The following is a 21,912-nucleotide window of genomic DNA, read 5'->3' as shown; positions in this document are numbered from 1 at the left end:
GTATATGACCATAGTAAATATATAATAAATACATTCTATTCCTTTAACAAAATAAGCCAAAGTTGTTCATGCAGAAGTTTTAAAGTGAAGTATGCCTATTGTACAAAATCTTATATTTAATTTCACTAGTTTAATGAAAAAGAAAATAAATTTGTCACATAGATTCGGGAAATAATAAAAAAGATTTAATATCTTCCATGAGGTATCATCCATGTGCAATTGTCAAAAAAACCCAAAATGCAGAATAGTTTCCCCAGCTACTTTATATTTATAAATTTTCCCATACATTACCAGAACTTAAAGTAATTATTTTAAAACTATAGTTAACTATAGTTACCGGTACAATTAGGTAAATGATTTCAGACAGCAACAATGGTAACAATGTTGCTTCTGGATATAGTATCAGCCACCTCTTTTTTTCTGTTACTGTGGCTAATGAGTTTTTCTTATGTCCTGCTTTTCAAAAAAAGAAAGTCACTGTAATTAACTGAGTTTAACAAAATTGATGCTGAATGCGAATAGATTTAGGAAATTAAAAATAATATTTTAAAAGATTATGAAACTATATTTGGAAAAAAGAATGAACATGAGTTGGTAATATGAACAGAATAAATAATATAAAGGGAGATTTAATCCAGGTTGCTAAGGAGCTTTGAAGAGCAGTGTTTACACAATAAGCTTTGATTAACTGAAATACAGTTTGTTGAATTAATCTAATTCCTAGCATTTGCATAATGTCTCAAAACATAAACCAACCACGTGAGAAGGCTGTGTGTAGGCTAGGCTAAAATGTGTTTTGCAAAGTCAGCGTGAGCCTGCTAAAGAGACTGTTTGGAAAGAATATAATTCCATCCTAAGTAAAAAGAAATATGTGAATTAGGGATAGAAAAGGTGGCATATTTCCTGTATGTGGAAAACTGTATGAAGGGAATGTGCCTTGTTTAAAAAAGATGCCAAATAAATATAAGCAAAAACCAAACTCTCTTGGTAGGCAGTAAGTGCCTTTGCTTTCGGGATCGAAGAGAGTGGAAATGGAGAAGGGAAAGAGGCGAAGGCTTAGACCTGCATTGCCTCCATTCCCCTTCACTCTGGGATGGGAGAGAACCCATCTTTCATCACTTGCAGCTAGCTTAGCCAAAAATCGCATTGTCTGAAAAGAGTGAACATTTGCGTTACCCGAGACCAGCGGGGGAAGGCGAGGGGATTGTTTACTACTGTTTGGAGAGCGTGAGAAACGAATGAACTCACTGCTGAGTACCTGTGCATACTATGGATTTCTTACTTAGCACTTCGTGAATGCATATTTGATATTCATTACAACCTCAGCCAGGGTCTGTGAGAGCAAACAAAGCAGCCAACATCCATAACTGCACGCCCCCCTCCGGCCAATTAAAAGACGCCAAAATCGGGTTGGGTTTTGGGGAGGGGGGCGACGAAATGCAAAGGGTTTGGCTCTGTAAAGGGGCGTGGCCTCCAGATCCACTTTTGTATCGCCCCATTTTTATGCGTCCCTCTTTCCACCATCCTTTCGCCTTTCCCGCATCTCAACCCAATTTGTACCGATCCCAGCCGTCAGCAATGGAACTTATTACTTGTCGTCTGCTGCAAGTCAATCGGAAGATTAACTGAATCCGAGACCCGAAAAACTCTTTCTGCTTAAATTCATTGGAAAGGAACAAAACATCCCGCTTTCTCATTGGTCCAGATGAAATCCCGGGATGCCTTTCTTTCTTTGTTTTATTTAGGCGACATCAAAGAGGAAATGCAAACGTGGAGAGAAAGGCTGGAGCAGAGGATGGTTGTCATGGAGAAGATTCGAACAGCTGCCGGGAATACAAATCCCGAGAGCAAACGCGGCGGCTGCGCGCGCATTCTATTTCTCGTTTTTTCCTCTTTCCCATCGTTCCCCTAATGATTCAAATGCCTGATTCCAATTCTGTACATGCGTACTTGTGGTTCCAACCGAATGTTTCCACGTGTTTTCTCCTGTCCATCCTATCGGTGCAGGAAATTAGCGCGAGACGAGCAGTTGCTTTCCCTTTATCTATTCATAGTTGGAAATGTAACAAATCATGGCTACCGGAGAACTGGCTAATTTAAATATTTGTACATTCTTAACCTTCCTCCTTCCTCGGGGGCCCGCAGACAAGAATTAATTATGATCTGCTGTTGCCATAGATTGGTCTATAGTAATTTTATAGGATTCATCATGGTCTAATGATTCTTTGGTAGTTGATTATGGCATTTCTGCTCCTTTTCTTAAATAGTGTTACTTTGGCTAAACAGTCTAACAAACCAAATGCTGGGACATTTAAACCCTTTAGGAGGTTCAATGCACGTGCTCAGTAATATTTTTCTTTTCTCTTAATTGTCCATGATACACCCAGCAGGAATTACTCTTATGCTTGAAAAATGAACAATTGAATAGTTCTTAACATCAGACCAATTATTTCTAAAAAACACAGAGTCTTCAAAATGAAGCACATATTTTAAAATATATATAGTATTTTTTAAAGCTTAAAAAACATTTTACTTCATGAGATTATTTGGAAGTAAATCTCAATGAAATTCAAATTAATTCTAAACAGGAATATTTTACTGTGGATAAAACCCATAATTTAAGATATAGCACAATTCAAATTTATTCTAAACATTTATCTACATTTCTATATCACTTTTGTATCTGTATTAGATACAATATTGTATCAGTTTCCTAATGCTTTTCCAATTTTTCCAAAATTGGCTCATTCCCATGCAGTAGATCACCATGATACTGATCTTTAGAGAACTAAGTTTGTAAGAGTATAAAAATCTTTAGGGAAAAAAAAGAAACTTCACCAAATGGAACTCTCACCCCCTCAGATAGCAATAATGTGCCATAAAATGTATCTGTGTACCTATGGGTACATATGCTCTAATGGAAAGTTATGAAAAGTATAAAATTGCCTAAGTATTCCCTGAATATGTGTTACTAATCACAATGAAGCAGTTTTGTTAATAAAGTTTTAAGCAGCCATTCATTGCATCATTATAACATGGCCTCCCTTAACTAACTATAGTTGTGTCAAAACTTCCAGCATGTCAGTTGCCAACAAGATAGTATTGTAATAGGGATTTCCACACCACTCCCCCTAGCGTGCAGCCAATGAAATGAAGGCTGGTTGGATATAAAATTGCAAACATTTCCCCTCTGTTTCATACCTTGCTTACGCTTAACACTTAAACGAGCCATGGGGATTTTACTCAGCCGAATTTACGATTCTTTCTATGGGATGGAGGCTCGTATTCTCCTCCTGGGTCTGGATGCAGCTGGAAAAACAACCCTTCTCTACAAGCTGAAGCTGAATGAAACAACTTTCACCATCCCCACTGTGGGCTTCAATGTGGAGACAGTTCAGTCCTTCAACAACGTCACTTTCACCATGTGGGATGTTGGTGGACAAAAACGCATCCGGGCTCTATGGAAGCACTACCATACCAATACAGATGGGGTGATTTTCATGGTGGACAGTATGGACTATTATCGTTTTGAAGAAGCCAGGCTGGAGTTGGAGTCTTTACTGGAGGCTGATGATTTGCGAGGGGTGCCTTTGATGCTGCTAGCCAACAAACAAGATTTGCCTGAAGCACGACCTTCCATGGAAGTGGCAGAGAGGATGGGAGTGAGGAAAATAACTGGACGCAAATGGCGTATTCAGGGTTGCTCTGCTCTAAGTGGTGTGGGGATCCCTGAGGCTATGGAAAAACTAACCGAGATGGTCAAGGTATATCGCAAAGCTAAGAGGTCCATGTGACTTCAACATATGAAGAACACAAGGCTTTCTCCTTAACTTTTTTCTACTTGCAGCAGACACTTGCAAAAAGCCTCTTGAATCCCATTTACTCCTGATTCTCTTCATGGGCCATATCACATTGGGACTGCTCTTTGAATATAAAGTACACTATAAAGCTCTTCTGGACTAAGTAACAATTGGACTTTTAAGAAATGTAGTTTGCCATCTTCATCCTCCTACTGAACCAAGTTGAGAATTCCAGGACTTGAATAAAAGAGACTTTAGTACCAACATTGGAGTTTTTTTTAAAGAAGAGGACAAGTTTATTTTGAATTACTAACATGTTAATTCTGCTGCTGCATTGTGATAATTCTAGTTCTATTAAGAAAGTTGATGCCTTGCTTCATATCATATAAAAACCTATGTAACAATAAATAGATTGCATGTTAAAACTGGTATTTCTTCTTTGGTGAGTGGGTAAAGTGTACCATTTATTCTCCACTTTTCTTAAACACTGAAGTATTCCAAGCACAGCGCTAAAGTTTGTCTTTGTGGGAGGGAAACTTACCACTCATTATGCATTCTTTTAATCTCATTTTACTGCTCTTAGTTCATGTGCTTTTGGAAGATGCTGATTATTTTGAAGGGGAGAGCGGCGTTGTTTCCCTGATAAAAGTTCGTAAATCTTTTAGCTTTGAAGATGTCCCAGTTATTTTTTAACCACACACATCACTTTTAGGGTTCTATGTGAGCCTAAAAGTATCATTACTTTAAGAATTGCATTAGCTTTCATGGGTTCCTTAAAGGATCATCATTTTTTTCAAGACCATATGGAAACCTGAAAAGTTAATTAGAAGTGAGGTGCTGCATTTGTGCAAGGTCCAAAAGTTTTCCCTGAAATATTTTTGAGGTGTGCATAATAAACAATATATATTAAAATAAACAATATATATTAAAAAGACTGATTCTGGCTGATGAACACTGGCTATAATAGAACTATTTCAAGCACCAGAGGGTTGAAATAGTAAGAGAAGAGCAGAACCTGGAAGCAAAGATAAAAGAAGGATCAGCCTAGAATTCTAGGTAGCCACTAGCAAAATGAGTACAAACCTCTTTAATCATTGGCTGTATCAGGTTAGTTCTGCTGCCTAGCTATGATTAACTTAGTTTAATTGGACTTCATGAAGATCTGATCTTTCACACCTGCAATTCAATAATGATGAGGTTTAATAAATTGCTGAGAAAAGTTTCTGGTGCAAAGCATTAGTGATCAATGATAAAAGTTAGTTACTTTTTAATACTTCCATTGTAGTCCATACTACTCCAGTTCTAAAAGTCACAGAGCATCAAAAAGAAATCTAGATGTGTAGGAAGTTGCTACGTAGTATTAAAACAGCTGGTTTTATGTCTGATGAATTTCTTCTGTATATGGAATTTGGAGGAAGCACTATCTCATGTTGAGAGGCACCTGGGATACATTCCCGTATCAAGTGATGGGGAGAATTTCCATTTGTTGAACATCTGCCTGGGCTCATGGCTCTAACGTTCCAATCATTTTAAAGTGTGATTGGTAATACCATCATAGAACGGTGACAAGATCAGTTTTTTGCAATTTACATAGATGCTAAACTAGCTATATTATAGGAAACTGCAGTTAGTTTGCCTCAAAATGATGATAGATATGCATCTTGGTTTGATGCAAACATCCTGACATTTAATAAAGTATTTAAGGGGACCATGCTGCATGTTTAATCACTCCTCTCTCTTGAAAAACTTATACAATTTCCTGGCTTGTTTGAAGCATGGATAGAGATTGGAGCCTTTAATGTCAACTATTATCCAAGCTTTCTAAATTAATGAATGTGCAAGATTTTATAAGATCAGTAACTTATCAATGGAGCTGAAATGAATTCATTTGAATTCGGTTTGAGCAAGTAACATACCATTTTTAGAAGAGTACTCGCATTTGGGAATGTAGTTTTACTGTTTTGCCATCAAACAGATCAGATTGATTCTTCAGATTTTTAAACTGAAAAATCCATGAAAGACAAAGATGGTAGCTGTTCATTTTTGAGCCACCACTTTTTATTTAATGATTCCAGGATGTTTGGCTTATATCATCAAATAAAAGTTATCCCAAGAATATTCAATGATTTTTGGCATAACAGAGTAACAGAACTTCTCTATGGTTGTGCATTTTTCTTGCGTTACATACTTGACATCCAGAAGGGGGCGAAAAAGTTTCATTTCTGCAGGCTTAGAACAAAAACTTATTTCTGTTTTGTTTTTGCAACTAGTGAATGAACCCATAGTAATGATTGCTACACATACTGTTTGAATTTGCACACACTTAGCATATTTCTTCCACATGAATCATGGATAGTTAGTGTGATTTAGTATATTGTGTGAACCAAGGCTGTTTAATTAATTTATAATTCACTGTATTATTATGGTTTCGGCAACCAAATTAAAGATGTGGTGTCATTTCAACCATTCTCTTTGAAAAAAAGAGTATCTTAAAACAACCTGTTCCATAGTTAAATGTAATTGTTGCCTCATTAAAATAATTCAAAACTCCATTATTATGTATAACTGTAATTAAATACCAGTATATTAAATGGAAGCATCAGCTGGAGGTTAATATTTTCAAGTTACATTTTACTTAAGGTATTTTCTGAGTTTCAAACCTTTGGAAGTTACTCTGGCAATGGACATGGATACAACCCATCATTGTAATGTATCTGTTACAAAAATCAGGTAATGGCACAGACACTATGAATTAATAGTGGGAGAAGGAAGGCATGCAGCCAATAGCAAATTCCTCTTTCCTATAGGTTTCTCTTCTCTTTGCAAAAATGTTTGGGAATTCCCGACCTGTTCTCCTTTCCTACTCTGACATCTTGAATTCTGGAGATCTTCAAAAGGTAAGTAAACGATCAGTGATGGGTTTGGTGTGGAGAAAACCCAAGCAGTTGTGGGGACCCCAAGGTGTGAGAAATGAAGCATGGGATATCTCAGTGGGTGGGGAGAGGACTTGGGTGCCAGAAGCAGGTGGACTTGTTCCTGTACTAGGCTCCCCTCCCCTGGTTATCCCCACTCCTCAGGTATCCCATGTGCTCTTAAAGACCCACACATATTTGTGGGAACAGCAATGAGGGCTCATTTCAGGGGTGAAATCCACTTATCTTTGCTACCGGTTTGATAGCAATGTGAGTACGTGTTCCGTGCAGGCACAGAGTGCGCATGCAAAGGTAAGTGAACAGTGTGTGTGTGTGTGTTGGGAAATCTGCTGGGTCAGGCAATTTAGATTAGCTAGAAAGCAGGAAATCCCATTTGCCAGCTAACATAAATCATGCGTCACAGCTGATCGTCAGAAAAACCTGTTCACCCGAACCGGTAGCAATTTTTTTACTACCGGTTCAGGGGAACGGGTAGCATTTTTACTACCAGTTCAGGTGAACTGGTCCAAACCGATAGTATTTCACCCCTGTCTCATTTACTTAATGTGATTCACTTAATGTCCTCTTGGCTTGTGATGGTAATGGATAGCTCCATTACAGTCGTAACTCAAGGACTACCTGTATTCTTTTTGGTAGGTAGAATGGTATATGACAAGCCTGCAGAATAGTATCGTTCGGTCTCCTGGTATGCTAAAATCCACAGCTTCTGGTGCTATATGATTTTTGGGTGGGAGTAGATTATAAAAGTAATAAATCATTTTCAAATTATCTCATATTTCAGCAATCTCAAACTATCGAATGATAAATGTTCTTTTATACTTCAGAGGTTTCAGGTGGAAATAAGTATATAAACACCAGTTTGGTGTAGTGGGGAAGATGCTGGCCTAGAAATCAGGAACTTGTGAGTTCTAGTCCTTTCATGCCTTAGACATGAAAGCCATCTGGGTATCATTGGGCTAGTCATTCTCTCTTAGCCCAATCTACTTCACAGATTGTTGTTACGGGAAAATAGGAGGACAGATAGGACTTACGTAAGTAAACCACCTTGAGATATTTATAAAGTAACAAAGATATGTGTGTTATGCAGTGACGTGCGGTGGGGGTTATGCCTGGTGAGGCTGGTGATGTCATCAGGAAGGCGGGGAATGGGACCACGTGTGCAGGAGGCTGAGGCAGCCTCAGCCTCCAGCACATGTGGTCCCATTCTCCGCCTTCCTGAGTGAACATTAAGGGGACCGCGGAGTGCACTGATCCGCGTAGCATTGCTTCCTCCACCGGCGCCAGTCCCTTCCCCCCCCCCACTCCTTCAAGGTCTCCCACCAACCCAAAGCCCGATCCCCAGCTCCCTCGGGCAAGGCTTGAGCGGGGTGAATGGGAAAGCAACGAAAGGGGCTGCGCTTTCACCCCGCTCAAGCCTTGCCACCTGCAGCCACCACCCGCCCTCGCTGCCCCTTTCGTTGCTTTCCTGCTTGCCCTTGCTGCCCCTTTCGTTACTTTCCCATTTAGGCGGCTGCGCTTCCCATTCCCATTTCCCATTCAGGCGGCTTCCCATGCAGGCGGCAAGGCTTGAGCGGGGTGAAAGCGCAGCCTCCGCCCTCCGCAGCTCCCAGGCGCGCCCGGACGGAGGTAGCCAGAATGGCGCCGAGGCAGTCCGGCGGGCAAGTGACCAAGGATCAGGCTGCCTCACTCGCTCTTTCGTCCGCCTGGACCGCCTCGGCGTTGCTGTGGCTACATCCGGCCGGCCGGACGAAAGAGCAAGCGAGGCAGCCTGATCCTTGGTCACTCACCCGCCGGACTGCCTCGGCGCCATTCTGGCTACCTCCGTCCGGGCGCGCCCGGGAGCTGCGGAGGGCGGAGGCAGAAATGTTGTTGGCGCTTCCGGATGATGAAGGCACGAAAGCGACTGTCGCTTTCGTGCCTTCGTCATCCGGAAGCGCTGACAACATTTCTGCCTCCTCAGCTCCCGGGCGCAGCCGGACAGATGTATATAATATTATAATATTATATATATATATATATATATATATATATATATATATATATATATATATATATATATATACATACATACATACATACATACATACATACATACATACATACATACATATATATATATATATATAGTATATAATATTATATACTATTATTTCATGAATAGAGGTGAGGCCCTGCCTCCCCTGCCTCCCCTGACCGCACGTCCCTGGTGTTATGTGTGTAAATTTGACAATTTGTAAGTTTTCATGCATTTTTAAAGTTGTATTTTAAATCATGGGAGAAGCATAGAGATCCCACGGCAATATTATGCAAGAGATGCTACCTTTGGCTGTCTTGCTGATTAACTTTGAGTTACTGCAGGGGTTGGCAAAAGATGGTTTAGCAAGCTGTATGAGTTCAATGACGGGATAGCTCATTGGGTAGCTCTCCGTATATTATGAAGGACATCTGCCAGTACAGCAGGCAGCTCCACTTCAGGTATGTTGGATGTAGTTTAGTCAATTTGGAAGGTCACAACTTGTGCTTTATCACCTTGACTATAGAACCATTGCTAAATGCTTTTTTGTATCACAGAAACACCATTTTTGATATATATCCTCCTTTCACTCAGGAGTTCAAAATGACATACATACTACTCCACTTTTTTTCTCCAGAAAATCCTTATAGAAAATTAGACTGAGAATCTCATGGAGCACCTGTTGTGAAGGGTGGACCAGAACTTAGTGTCTGTTTCTAGTCCAACACCTTCACCACCATTTTCTGTGACTAGATAGGGACAAGAAAATTCAATATAATTTTAATTACTTCTTCAGCTCCATATTCTAGCTCACTGGTCCCCCAAATTGCACAAAGAACCCTTTTTAATGTTTAAACTTTTGTGGAATCCCATATGACACTACCAGGACTTTCAGTCTCTGTTGACTAAAGTAAAACAATAATAAAAACTTAGCATGAATTCAATTTTAATTTGAATTCAATTTACAATAATATACAATAATACAATACAATAGTAGAGTTGGAAGGGACCTTGGAGGTCTTCTAGTCCAACCCCCTGCCTAGGCAGGAAACCCTATACCGTTTCAGACAAATAGCGAACCAACATCTTCTTAAAGACTTCCAGTGTTGGGGCATTCACAACTTCTGGAGGCAAACTGTTCCACTGATTAATTGTTCTAACTGTCAGGAAATTTCTCCTGAGTTCTAATTTGCTTCTCTCCTTGATTAGTTTCCACCCATTGCTTCTTGTTCTACCCTCGGGTGCCTTGGAGAATAGTTTGACTCCCTCTTCTTTGTGGCAACCCCTGAGATATTGGAACAATGCTATCATGTCTCCCCTAGTCCTTTCTCTTAAGCTAAACATACCCAGTTCCTGCAACCGTTCTTCATATGTTTTAGTCTCCAGTCCCCTAATCATCTTTGTTGCTCTTCTCTGCACTCTTTCTAGAGTCTCCGCATCTTTTTTACATCGTGGCAACCAGAACTGAATGCAGTATTCCAAGTGTGGCCTTACCAAGGCATTATAAAGTGGTATTAACACTTCACGTGATCTTGATTCTATCCCTCTGTTGATGCAGCCTAGAACTGCGTTGGCTTTTTTGGCAGCTGCTGCACACTGCTGGCTCATATTTAAATGGTTGTCCACTAGGACTCCAAGATCCCTTTCACAGTTACTACTGTTGAGCAAGGTACCACCTATACTGTACCTGTGCATTTCGTTTTTGTTGCCTAAATGTAGAACCTTACTCTTTTCACCATTAAATTTCATTTTATTAGTGCCCAATGTTCAAGTTTGTCAAGATCCTTCTGTATCTTAAGCCTATCTTCTGGAGTGTTGGCTATTCCTGCCAACTTGGTGTCATCTGCAAATTTGATGAGTTCCCCATTTATTCCCTCATCCAAATCTTTACTCTACTCTAATAAATAAAAAAAATATTTTTTACTAAAGACAATTAAAGCACACAGCCATTGCACACGCAGTGGAAGTTTCCTCACTATACAAAAGTTAATAACTTTGTGTGGAAGGTGCATATTAGTGAGGTTGGTGCTCAGACAAGTCTTAAAAGGAAGTCAGTGGTATATCCCAGAGGTGATACTCTGCCAGTTTGCCCCGGTTCGGGCGAAGTGGTAGTGGTGGCGGTGGGAGGCTCCACCCAAGCACCAAGCCATCATCACGGACACTCTGTACATGTGCAGAAGCGCGCGCACAAGCAAAGCAAGCACACTTGCACGCTCTTGGTTCCAAACCAGTAGTGAAAATAAGATTTCATGCCTGGTATAACCTAGGCGGTGTTGTAACAGATGGGATGCATGAGAAGCTTGGTAGAGTAACATGAGCTCTTGGGGCAGGGAATACAGAACAAGGGGACATAGAGAGCAGGAGTGATAGTTGTATTGCTAGTAATGACAAAAAACACCTCAGCCATGCGCAGTTCAGGATTGCAACTAGGCTGGAAAAATTACTCTTAAACAGCAGGAAGAAGGGAACTGGCCTAAATCAGTAGCGAATCTACCCCCCTAAAACAGTTTAGTATTTATCTTCTTCCCTATACTTCAACTCAATAAAGCATCTGTGTCAGCAGAAGAACCGTGTGGCTTGTTTTATTCTCCATGTTTGATACACAATCTTGAGGACCACTGCCCCCCCCCTCCGCCCAGAGTTTAGGATTAGTGATTCAAGTACTTGCATAATGATAGCAGGATCTGCTTTTCTCTGGAAGAAACTATTTATATTTGGTGTTCCCCAATAAGCTAATTATGTATATCTCTATATTCCATATTATTGTTGTAGATTGGAAATTGCCCAAATGTGATGTGGGAAGGATAGATAAATCAGATCTTTTCCAATCCTGTCATAGTGCTGATTGTGTGTTTGTGTGGGTGTGTGATGTGTGATTTTTTTAACAGGATGCTGCAGTATCTATCATTAGACAGGCCCTGGAACTACTAAGCAGTAGCTATTGCTAAACAATCAGAGCTGGATATGTCAGGAACTGATCTGCTGCCATTTCATTTGTGTAAACCACTTTATATCTGTGCATGAGGAAAAATTCTACTGCAAATCCATTCAGTTTCGCTATGTGAAACTAGGGAAAATAAAATCTTGGCCATTATTTCAGGAAGCAAAATATTGTAAGGCATCTTTATACAGCACATCTGTTATAATCTTTATGCAGCTCCTGTAGCAGAAATCTCACCAAGGAACACCAACAATTAGAAAGTATCCAGATGATAATTTTATTTTGGTAAAAGCAGCCAAATGAGAAGAGAGCCAAAGTAAACTTGCAAGGAACTACAGAACTTCGTCAAAAGAAACAGATGGCACATAGTACAAACAGAAAATATAAAGGAAGAAACTATTTTTTCAACTGATAAGACAGGATCTTTAATTGATTCCCGAGTGCAAGCAGAACATCTTCTGGAAATTACCCTAATCCTGTTTTTTTCTGGTATGTTTATCTGAGTTAACATACTAAGTAGTAAAATTGTCTCAGTACAGAACCAAAAAATAAATTTACTAGTAGAGGGTAGATATTTTGAATTCACTACATCTGATTCACTACATCTGATACATGTGCATATCCAGTGAATCCATATAGGTGCGTATCTCCATTCTGAATTTGGTATATTTTCAATAAGTAATCGATAGGTACTTGAAAAAGAAAAACCAACACTTATTTAATTATCTAAATTGAATTAATGCTTTATTTGACCAAATGTGATTGAACAAACATTTGTCTCAGGTACAGAAGCATTCAGTGTACAATCAAAGCAAAATAATCATAATAATGCAAAAGAGGGAATAAAGAAAATAATGATAAATAATATTACTTTTTTTAAAAAGTAATATTTAGTAAAGTGCTACTAGAATAGATTTTGCTATATATAATATTATTTAGTTAATCAATACATAGTATATAATCTGTATGTAAGCAGCTTATTTCTATTGCAACATTCAGTCTTAAAGAGTAGAAAGTGCACTGTCAAACTAAAAAATATTGTGCTTTCTCAAGAAAAAGAATTCCACTCATGTATTCTGTTCTAATACAGTATTCTTAATTATATAATAGACATGGCATTTTGACAATGTAGTCAGAGAGAGAGAGAGAAATTTCAAAAAAAGCAGCACATTTCTAAATTATCATAAAGAGATTCGGGTTATATGTTGCAACTCCTTGATGCTGGAGGTATGATACTGCAGTCCAATTTGAGGGATCCAATGAATTTATGCTAAAGTCCTAAAGAATATTACTATTTTGTTTTATTAAAAAAGGCCCTTTTTGTTTAATCCTTTCAATACAGTGACAAGACTGATGAAAACCTGTTAGTGCCTTTATCAATCTCAGTAACATTAAAAAAATGGGTTCAGGAGAAGGAGGAGCTGATGTTGCAACGTGCTCCAAGATTTCAGTCTATACTTTTGCCGCTGGACGGTCCTTTTGGACCTAAACCATCCCAAAGAGATGGTGACAGGAAAGAGTATGCTTCTAAACTTTCAGGCTTGTGTTGGAGCCCATATGCTAGAGACATTCTACTAGCATCTTATTTTTAAATCTAAGATTTAAATATGGGATATTCTGTTTCCAAAACAAAAGCATAATGTATTATTTATTTTAACACATGTATCACAAGAAAATTAAAGTAATCAGTACCTAAGGCCCAACAACAGACTTTAGCTTGGTATGTCAATTTTAGCATTTTAAGTATCTATCCCTGCCAGATCATACAAAGGAGAGAAATGGGAAAAGGAAAGAAAAAAAGGCATTAGTGTAATATTTTAGGTGATGCCAGCAGGCTTAAGCCTCGTCTAAGTGATGGCAAAAGACATGATCATCATACACTTGCTTGTCGGAGCTGTCAAAGCTTTTATTGCAATATGGACAGTTGAGAATGTGACTTTGCACATGATCCAAATATTGTTGTTCTCCAATGTCATTAGGGAAGACCTCCTGGCATATGGGACACTTTTTCAGAGAGACCTGAAAGATGACAATGGAAAAATTTTTTCTTCAAACTGCTTTGAAACTGCATGATATACAGTAAATTTCTGTTACAGGAATGGGAAAGCTTTGTTCTGTGGTATCATGGCAAGTGATGAAGTGGAACTGTAGCTAGCAGAGAAAAAAGAGATGGATACCTCAAAACAACCTGCAAAATGTTAAGTGACTAAGGCCTCACACCACTAATCTGCCTTTCCTTCAGTTCTAAACAAGTCTGGTTTAAAGCACCAAAGGACTATTAAGGACAATGATTGTAGCCAACAATTGTGGCTTCAACAATCATGTATCCTTTCCTTGTTTTCTCTGACTTCTTTTCACTTCGTCTTTACTGTGTTTCAGGTGTTGTTGGTTTTTTTTACATTGTGCTCAATAATAAAGACATTAAAAGTGAAAACTCACCGGGTCCACCTGAGCAACTTCTGGTGATGCTGTAAGACAAACCATAATGAGAAAAATAAAACACTTTGACATTAAATTACATGAGTTATTTAATGTTAATAAAGGGACTCAGTAGCTCAGTGGCTAAGATGCTGAGCTTGTCGATCAGAAAGGCTGGCAGTTCAAATCCCGTAGGAGTGAGCTCCCATTACTTGTCCCAGCTTCTGCCAACCTAGCAGTTCAAAAACAGGTAGAAATGCAAGTAGAAAGATAGAGACCACCTTTGGTGGGAAGGTAACAGCATTCCGTGCACCTTCAGTGTTGAGTCATGCTGGCCACATGACCACGGAGACGTCTTTGGACAGCGCTGGCTCTTAAGCTTTGAAACAGAGATGAGCACCTCCCCCTAGAGTCGGAAGTGACTAGCACATATGTGCGAGGAAACCTTTACCTTACTTTTAATGTTAATATATAGCTTCAGTGACACTTCAAAATACTTGTGATGGTAAAGAACAGTAATGTCATGAATCAATTAGGAAGTTTGTACATTAGTAAGATCTGCCAATACATAATCTATCCCATCTTATTTGGATGTACAACTCATAGAAATGCCAATGTCTGTCTCAGGGCATTGTTATTATTTCTCAGCAAAAGATAACAAATCCAAAAGAAGTAGCCCTCCTCATAACTGCAAAATTTGGTACAGCCATCCTTCATTTATGCTTAGTGACTGTTCAAAGGTAACATGGACCAAAAAACTGTAGTTATAACCTGGCTGGTTTCAAAATTTCAGTGACTGCCCCTGCCTACAGTCATGTGACCACATTTTGGGTGCTTGGCCATGGCTTGCATTTACAGCCATTTGCAGCATCTCATGGTCAAGTGTCCGCAATTTACAAAGTTTTTGCCAAAACCCATTGTTTGCTTCTGATTTTTGGCAAAAACATCCCTTAGTGAACCATGGATTCACTTAACAACTGATGCAAAAAAGAGACACAAAATTGGGTCAGCCACCTGATGACCCACCTTATGATCATCACGATTTATGTCAATAATGAGCAGGGTCTATTACAGTCATAAGTTGAGAACAACCTAAGCAATTACGTGTTTTTAAACAGAACAGCACTGAGTTCTCAATTAGCCTACTTTTCCTGCTAGGTTGAACCTCCCAGCTGGATGTCGAAGGGTACTCACCAGAAGATGGACTTCCAAACAGAAGTGCAGAGTTAGGCAGTGACCGGGATAGGAATCCAGCAGATGAACTGCGTGTTTCAGGGAGGCGTGCCTTCAACACCTCATTTTCTTGCCATAATTTCTGGGGGGAAAAAAGCTAAAATGCATAACCAGTAATTGGAAGTTATGATATATACGTAGATAGTTGGGCCCAGAAACATTTGTTTGCATCTGAAATATAGGAACAAAATTCCCTGCTTACACATGGAAGTTGGTTTCTCACCAGTCCCATAACATAGTTTCACAGTGGGAACATCCACGCAAATGTTTCCAACAGAAACAGCTGTAGATTTTTCTGACTTTGTTCAGTTGGTTGATCTAGGGAACTGGAAAAGTTTGTTTTTGTTCTGTAGTGATTTGAAACCTGAGCAAAATTGGATGCCCACCCTTTGAAATATTGCAAAGCTTATAAGCAGGTTCTTCTTCCATACTTGAAACTTTTGCTTATCCCACCTCCTGCCATCAAAATTCACATTGCTCTTCCATCCTATAGCATCATTGTCCTATTCCTAGAGTTTGTCTACAGGTAAAATTTAGTATGCACTTGACATTGAAGCAACATGAAACCATGGTTATAACTAGTGAGTAAAGTGTCTTGTTTACAAAAATGCTAGAATTAAACAATGTCTTACTTAACAGTCTTCAATGGCTCTACCTGGCCATTAGTGAAACTGTGCAAAATTTGGATGAGATTACTCAATAATATTACCTTAACCAATGATCCTATGCTCTGCAGCTCTGGGGGGAGGAATTACATGCAACCATAAATAGTATTTCCAAGAAGCCCCCAGTACAGGTAAAGATAAAGAATTAAATCACATTATAAATATCTGCACAGTAATATATGTGCAATACTGCAATGGCAGCAGATTTGGTTTGGTGCTCAAGACTGAATTATTAAGAATGCAAGCATACCTGCAGACCGTTCACTGAGCATAAAAAAAATATTTGAAACATATGTTTTTAATACCAGATTACGCTGATTAGTAGCGGCAGAAATAAATATTAAAATGATGGCAGGGAAACACTATACTTTGTGAATTATTACTGTTTTCTGGAATTACAATAGATATGAGTTAACTATTCAACTTTTCTTTAGAGAAAATTGATGATTAATCCACACTCTTTTAGGTTGTAAGTTTCCTAGTATTGAAATATTGCAGTTATTTACAAGCTTTCTTTCATTCCCAGCTACAAGGAGCCACAAGATTACAAAAAGCTACCCCAAGCAACTTCAGACTGTCCCTAGTTATGCAATACCACCCCCTGCACAATAATCCAACAGTAGCAACTCTCATCACTCCCACATGACAAAGTTTGCACCTGATTTTCTTGCTCTAGTTCATCTTTTTGCTTCTTCAGGATTTGAAGTGCAAGTGTTTGTTCTTCCTGGATGTTGTTCAACATTTGCTGAGAAAAGAAAAAAAGATGGATCATAATTAGAAGCCAAAGGCAAATGGTAAACATCTCCCCCCCCCCCAAAAAAATCCTTATTTCATACTTCTTCCACTACCGGTAGTACTCAGGGTTAAGATCCATTTAATTCTTAGAGCAGCCCTGTGGAGTACCGTATGATTAGACTGAAAGGTAACAGGGTGTCCAAGATCTTCCACTAAGTGCCAGGACTGGGAATTTAAATTAGGCAGGCACCATCTCTAATTATTAGACAAGCCAGCACTTCCAGAAAGATGATAGCATTCACACCAGGTGCCCTAATCAAATAATCTCTATATAATTCTAAAGCAGTGATAGGTGATTTTGTTGTTTTAGGCACATATAAAATGGGTGATGTGGGCAACAGGGAGACATTAGAATTGGCCCAGTTTAAAATATGCATCAAAATTCTGTAATAGTAGGATATATTTAACTGATTCAAGAGAAATGGACCACACGGTGTTCAAGACAAGGGGATCTTGCTGGCTGTATAAAACCCCGTGCCAGGTTTTATAGGGCAAATAATAGAATGGCATGGCTATGGAGGGATATTTTTGCCCAAAACGAAACCAAGAAGTCAATTAAAGGTTTTAATGGGGAGAAGAGAAAGAATAAAAGGACAGCATATACAGAGAAAGTCAGAACATATGAATTATCCTCCAAATGTAGCTCAAAATCTGCCTTAGTGCATTCCCATTTTTTCTGCTTGATTAGGCACTGAAGGAAAACAATAATAATGAACAGATCGGGAACCTCAAACTAAAATGTTCACAGATACCAAATGAGAACTACCTGAAAATCATACCTAGGATGATATAACCTAAGACATTCATCCCACTGTCCAAATCCTACTTATATTTTTGTTCTTATTGTTAAGCAAACAAATACATCTTTCTTTCTTCTTTCTTTCTTTCTTTCTTTCTTTCTTTCTTTCTTTCTTTCTTTCTTTCTTTCTTTCCTTTCTTTCTTTTTCTTTCTTTCTTTCTTTCTTTCCTTCTTTCTCTTTCTCTCTGTCTCTTTCTTTCTTTTTCTTCCTTCCTTACTTTCTTTCTTCCTTTTTTTCTTTCTTGTTTATACTTGTTTACTCTTAGCCGAAAGGCTTTGCTTGCTAATTCTTCTTCCGGTTCTTGGCCCAATAGAAAAATCCTTATGGTAGAACTGTGAGCCTTTGCCCTTGCCAGTGCCTCCTTTCCTCCCTCAAACAGAAAGTGCGTCAGCAGAGACTATCACACCATCTCTCACTTCATAAACATAGCCACTGAAATTTGCAAGGTTAGTTTATGGAAGGCCATTGCTGTCGTATTGTGCATTTCAGAAAATGATTATTGTGTGGTGAATCTGAGTCCCTCGTAGACAAAACACCTTCTGGCTGCTTATAATCTGACAGTGGTGCCTGAAGTCTACAACAACAACAAAAATGCTGGGAGAGGGTCAGGGTGACAAAAAAGGGATTTAGAGCAAAGAGTTGTTTACATTCTTAAATGCCGTCCAAGGAAATTTCTCTCTCTGATTGATTTTTTCTATGAAGGGAGAGGTGGTGTGATACAGTGAAATGGCAGTTTCCCAGGAAGAAGTGATAATAAACTTTTTGCCAAGTTGGGAAAGAATGCATCAATTTGCAGCAGCTAGATTATCTGGAGTGGGGACTGCTTCATTAGATTAATAAACTATGCTTTTCCTAGGGAAGAATACAAATTTAAAGTTATTTAAGGTTTAAAAACTATATATCAAAAGAGGAAAAAATGTAGGAAAGTTACCTGTCTAAACAAGGCAGCATTTAATTGATAATTCTCTCCCTTCAATTCTTCCAGGTGCATTGCTTTTTCTTTAATTCCCTCCTGCAGGTTGTCCATCTCCTTCTGTTGAATGTGCAATTGTAACTAACAAAGGAGAGGGATTAGGCAAAAACCATTAGGCAATCAGGCTCAAAGTTAGTTTTAGGACAGTTCTGTAAAATTTCCAGATTTGATAATTGTGAAATTATAAAATTCCCGAGAGATATGGAAGCTAAAAAACCTTAACCATTTTGGCAGATGTTACGATTGAGTTCTTTCAATAGCTGAAGTGACTAGAAAACAAACAAAAATGTTCTGTATGTATATATTATTTAGAAATCCTCTACTCTCTATCCTCTGAAAATGGTGTTCTCAGCAGCTGGCAGTTCCCCCCCCCCCCACTGTTGATGAATGGCTGCAGCTCTTTGGAGGCACTTGCTCCCTAGATAAGAATGGGAGATAAGAATGGGAGCAACTAGAAACAATCCCAGATGACTCCTAGATGACCAAACTGTTTACCTGTGGAGAGAAACCCAGATGGTTACAATTCACAATAGCCAGAATTTAAAAACCTTATCTGAGTTGTTCCATAAACAGATAGTCCTCGAATTATGACCATTGATACAGTGACCATTCAAAGTTATGATTGCCTGGAATTAAGGGACTTATGACTGACTCAAATTTCTGGCCATTTCAATACCCCCACATGAACAAAATTCCTGACATTCTATGATGTTAAATGTAAAGCATATAGATGCAGTGCAAATTATCAATTGAAAGAAGTTGTTCCTAAATTGAGATAAGGATGACAATATGTATCAGAATTCATTTGTGTTAGATACTGGTTTGCAAGAAAGGAATGTGAAGCAATTGGATATATTTGGTCCTATCCATTCAAGCACAAATGCTGTTTCTGGTTCTCTAAAATTGGCATTTGAAAAGCTTCTTCCTTCCAAGATTGAACCTTGTCTAATATGATATCCTTTGCATGTGTTGAGACTGTAAGAACCTGTAGAATCTGCACTGCTGGTCAAGTTGGCTAACATATCTGGAGAGGATGTGCTCAGGAGCAATTCTTTTAAACCCTTAAGAAAGACCCCAGAGCTGCTAACTCACTTGAAATTCTTCTTTTTGATGCCAAATGGTTTTCAACTGGTTTCCAATCTGTTCTTTCTCATATAATACAGATTCTTTCTCCTTTTTGGTCCTATTTGGAAACAGACATAATAGATTATTATTACTTCTTTATTGCATTTATATCAAGAATAGTTCTCTGGATAATTCAGAGGATACAAATTATACTATAATCTCTATAGCATGTAAATGCAGTATTTATTGCATCATGGGAACCCTGTCAAATACAAGTAACCAAAAACATTCCATGAATAAGCCCAAGTGGATACTTTACCGCCGATCACCCACATTACAAGAATCTTGTCAGACTGTCTGCCTTCTCTCAGTCAGGTGGTTCTCCCTGTAAAACATCTAAAGCATTTTAGAAGAGTCCCCCCCACAAATTCCCCCTGAGACTGAACCACTGCCAGTCTCGTGCCTCTTCATAAAGGGCACCCTTGAATAGTTAACCCCTTCACTCACTGGTTCTCCTCAGGCTCAGGACTGAAGCTGGTACTGGGGAACATGGAAGATCTTAGTTTGCTTGAGAAGCACTTGTGAAAAATTTTATTAATTCTGGAGCATCCATGTACCTTATATTTCCTCACAAGTGCTCTGTTTCTGGGTAGCCCTTGTAATGAATCAAACACTGTATTCTTTTCTTCTGCCTCAAGTCCAATACTTCCCTCACTTCGAATTCCCTTGGCCTTCAATGTTCCTGGGTGTAGGTGGTGTGTGGAGGCTGCCAATGATTGCGAAGTGCCTCCTTTAACATCAATATCGAATGAAAATGGGTGCACTTTGATAGATGGTGGCAAATGCAAACAAAGGTCCATAGCACTGTCCTATCATAGGACCTTAAAAGGCCCCCCAAAATTTGCATGTAGCTTTTTTGAGGGTCTGGTATAAGTTAAAAATGTAATAGGAAGCCACACATTATCCCCCTCTGCAATTGCCAAGCTCTTTTATGTTGTTGCTGTGTGGTTTGGTTTAGTCCAGCTGCTCTTTTAACAGTGCCTGAGCAGTGCATTGCTCCTCTGGAAAATCCAGGGCCCGGGGATGCAACCCTAGTGTGAGGTTGCAGATAAAACCCCTGTTTCCCATAAGGTCTGGCCCGTGGCAAATTGATGCATGGATACAATTATTATATACAAAATTGGCTAATGGATTAAACGATGGGTAATTGTGTTGGCTGTATGTACAATAACACCTCAAATACTATTGCAACATCTGGTTGTTAGTGAAGAGATCCACCACCACCAATATGGATATATAACCTGCACTGGTGGAAAACCTGTTCTAAAGTCAAATAATACTGTATGCCAAGGCTGGGGAGAATATTTTTAGGGCCTTGTCTCTTTGGCACACTTGTCATAGTCTTTAATGTCTGGCGCCATCCTAGGCCAACAAATTGTCTTAATGTTCTGTGCAGTGTCTTGAAGATTCCTCAAGTCCAGCCATCTCAGTACCATTTCAAAGTTGCAGTACTTCCTCCCTTAAAGGTACATGCATAAAGATCTGTCTTTATGCTGCAGATTTTCCATCTTTCACCGAAAACAGATAATGTACTTTGATGAGTTTTCTAGATGTCGTCCATCCAGACCCGAACATATGGGTCTTGCTGCTGCTATGTCTTGATTCTGGTAAACAAATCCTGAACCTGTTATCCTGCCCCCAAACCCTTTCCAGTACTTGCTGGTGCCAAGTAAAGTTGCAAGACTGTAAAATCCTCACATTATTGCAATTGAAGATACTCGGCTTATGAAATAGGAACGTTAGGCAACAAATATAGCACTGCCTGCACACCTTAGTAAATCTGCAGATCATTGGTTGAAATCCTGTAACCTAAGTAGTCCAATTGGTGGAGGGCAAAGGTGCATTTGTCAAGCTTCCCAAGCAGCTTATTCTCCTGTAGATTTCACAACATCCCCCTAATGTGCTGCACACGAGCCTCTGCATTCTCAGAGACAATAAAGATGTCATTCGAATAAATTATCACGTTTGTCATTTCCGAGGAAAAATTGGTTCATGAATCTAAAGAATACTACTCCACAATTAGCCAATCCAAAAGGTATAAACTGTATATGGGTAATCCTCGAATTACAAAGCCCCAAATTTCAGTTGATAAGCAAGGCAGTTGTTAAACTTTGCCCCATTTTTGACCTTTTTTGCCACAGTGATTAAGGAAATCTCTGCATTGTAATTGTAATGTGAATCATCTGGTCACTAAGTGAACCTGTCTTCCCACACT

At 39.0% G+C, this 21,912-nt stretch overlaps 3 protein-coding genes across 10 annotated transcripts in view; 1 reads left to right on the top strand and 2 right to left on the bottom strand.

Annotated features, from left to right (window-relative positions):
* TTLL6 (tubulin tyrosine ligase like 6) overlaps positions 1-3,060 on the bottom strand; it is a 56,374-nt gene extending 53,314 nt beyond the window's left edge. For 2 of the 7 annotated variants that reach the window (XM_081971378.1, XM_081971382.1), the window contains exon 1: positions 1,951-3,060. In XM_081971378.1, coding sequence (XP_081827504.1) covers positions 1,951-1,994 — 44 coding nt within the window. In that variant the 5' untranslated portion in view covers positions 1,995-3,060. The other 5 variants (XM_081971379.1, XM_081971381.1, XM_081971377.1 and 2 more) reach the window with 4 other exon arrangements.
* Positions 3,061-3,178: 118 nt separating this feature from the next.
* LOC309401982 (uncharacterized protein) lies at positions 3,179-4,225 on the top strand. The gene has a single exon (XM_081971399.1). It carries the CDS (start codon positions 3,231-3,233, stop codon positions 3,792-3,794), a length of 564 nt encoding a protein of 187 aa, XP_081827525.1. The 5' UTR covers positions 3,179-3,230; the 3' UTR covers positions 3,795-4,225.
* Positions 4,226-11,978: 7,753 nt separating this feature from the next.
* Positions 11,979-21,912, bottom strand: part of CALCOCO2 (calcium binding and coiled-coil domain 2) — a 28,933-nt gene continuing 18,999 nt past the window's right edge. Inside the window, exons 9-14 of one of the 2 annotated variants that reach the window (XM_081971390.1) lie at positions 19,665-19,755; positions 18,531-18,653; positions 16,663-16,749; positions 15,301-15,421; positions 14,128-14,156; positions 11,979-13,707 (exon numbers count right to left, since the gene is read on the bottom strand). In XM_081971390.1, coding sequence (XP_081827516.1) covers positions 13,525-13,707; positions 14,128-14,156; positions 15,301-15,421; positions 16,663-16,749; positions 18,531-18,653; positions 19,665-19,755 — 634 coding nt within the window. In that variant the 3' untranslated portion in view covers positions 11,979-13,524. The remainder of the gene's footprint in view (positions 13,708-14,127; positions 14,157-15,300; positions 15,422-16,662; positions 16,750-18,530; positions 18,654-19,664; positions 19,756-21,912) is intronic. The other variant, XM_081971389.1, reaches the window with a different exon arrangement.

Source organism: Natrix helvetica (assembly GCF_964273705.1).
Source record: "Natrix helvetica genome assembly, chromosome: Z".
In the NCBI taxonomy this organism is placed as follows: Eukaryota; Metazoa; Chordata; class Lepidosauria; order Squamata; family Natricidae; genus Natrix; species Natrix helvetica.
The sequence above is the reverse complement of the archived record's forward strand: the minus strand, read 5'-3'. Positions and strand labels throughout refer to the sequence as shown.